At 41.8% G+C, this 538-nt stretch overlaps 1 pseudogene across 1 annotated transcript in view; it reads left to right on the forward strand.

Annotated features, from left to right (window-relative positions):
- The first annotated feature begins 194 nt into the window (after positions 1 to 194).
- The window catches only part of TEOVI_000623400:pseudogene, a 1,695-nt pseudogene continuing 1,351 nt past the window's right edge, over positions 195 to 538 (forward strand). Inside the window, 2 exon segments of the mRNA in view lie at positions 195 to 362; positions 364 to 538. The exon segment at positions 364 to 538 is cut by the window's right edge and continues 509 nt beyond it. Of these exon segments, the coding sequence occupies positions 195 to 362; positions 364 to 538 (343 nt within the window).

A 538-nucleotide genomic window follows, 5' to 3' on the forward strand; every position in this document is an offset into this window, starting at 1 on the left:
GTTATAGATTGGAAAGTAAAAGTGAAAACATTTCCAAAAATAAAACTCATGCCATGACTACAAACATTTTTGCATTTCCCACAAAAACTAGAGCAGCGCTGCTAACGCGGGCAACGGACAGTTGTACGATTGTCACCTTAATATTATTTTCTTCCAGATGCATCCGATAGGCTATTCAGAAACATTAATGAGCGAAATATAGAAATAAAAAAAGAAGCAGAGATAACAGAACCTAATTTACAACTGTATCACTTTACAACGTGTGCGGTGCAACAATTCTTAATACCCTTTTGGCAGCGGTGACCGCAGTTTTAAACACCCCCGACCAGGAATTTCAAGAATGGGACAAACCAACCCCTAAACTTTCTTCCAAAAGCCCCATACACACGCAGATTTGAAATGGTTTCACTAACAGCACTAGTTTTCGTCATCCGTGTCGTGCCAGGGATCAGGGCGGCGAGAAAAGCGGCTCTACATGCCAAAGCCATCAACCAGGTTTGTGAACTAACGCACGATCTAAAAGTAGCCACTGTCGATC

Source organism: Trypanosoma equiperdum (assembly GCF_001457755.1).
Source record: "Trypanosoma equiperdum strain OVI genome assembly, contig: ctg_1528, whole genome shotgun sequence".
In the NCBI taxonomy this organism is placed as follows: domain Eukaryota; phylum Euglenozoa; class Kinetoplastea; order Trypanosomatida; family Trypanosomatidae; genus Trypanosoma; species Trypanosoma equiperdum.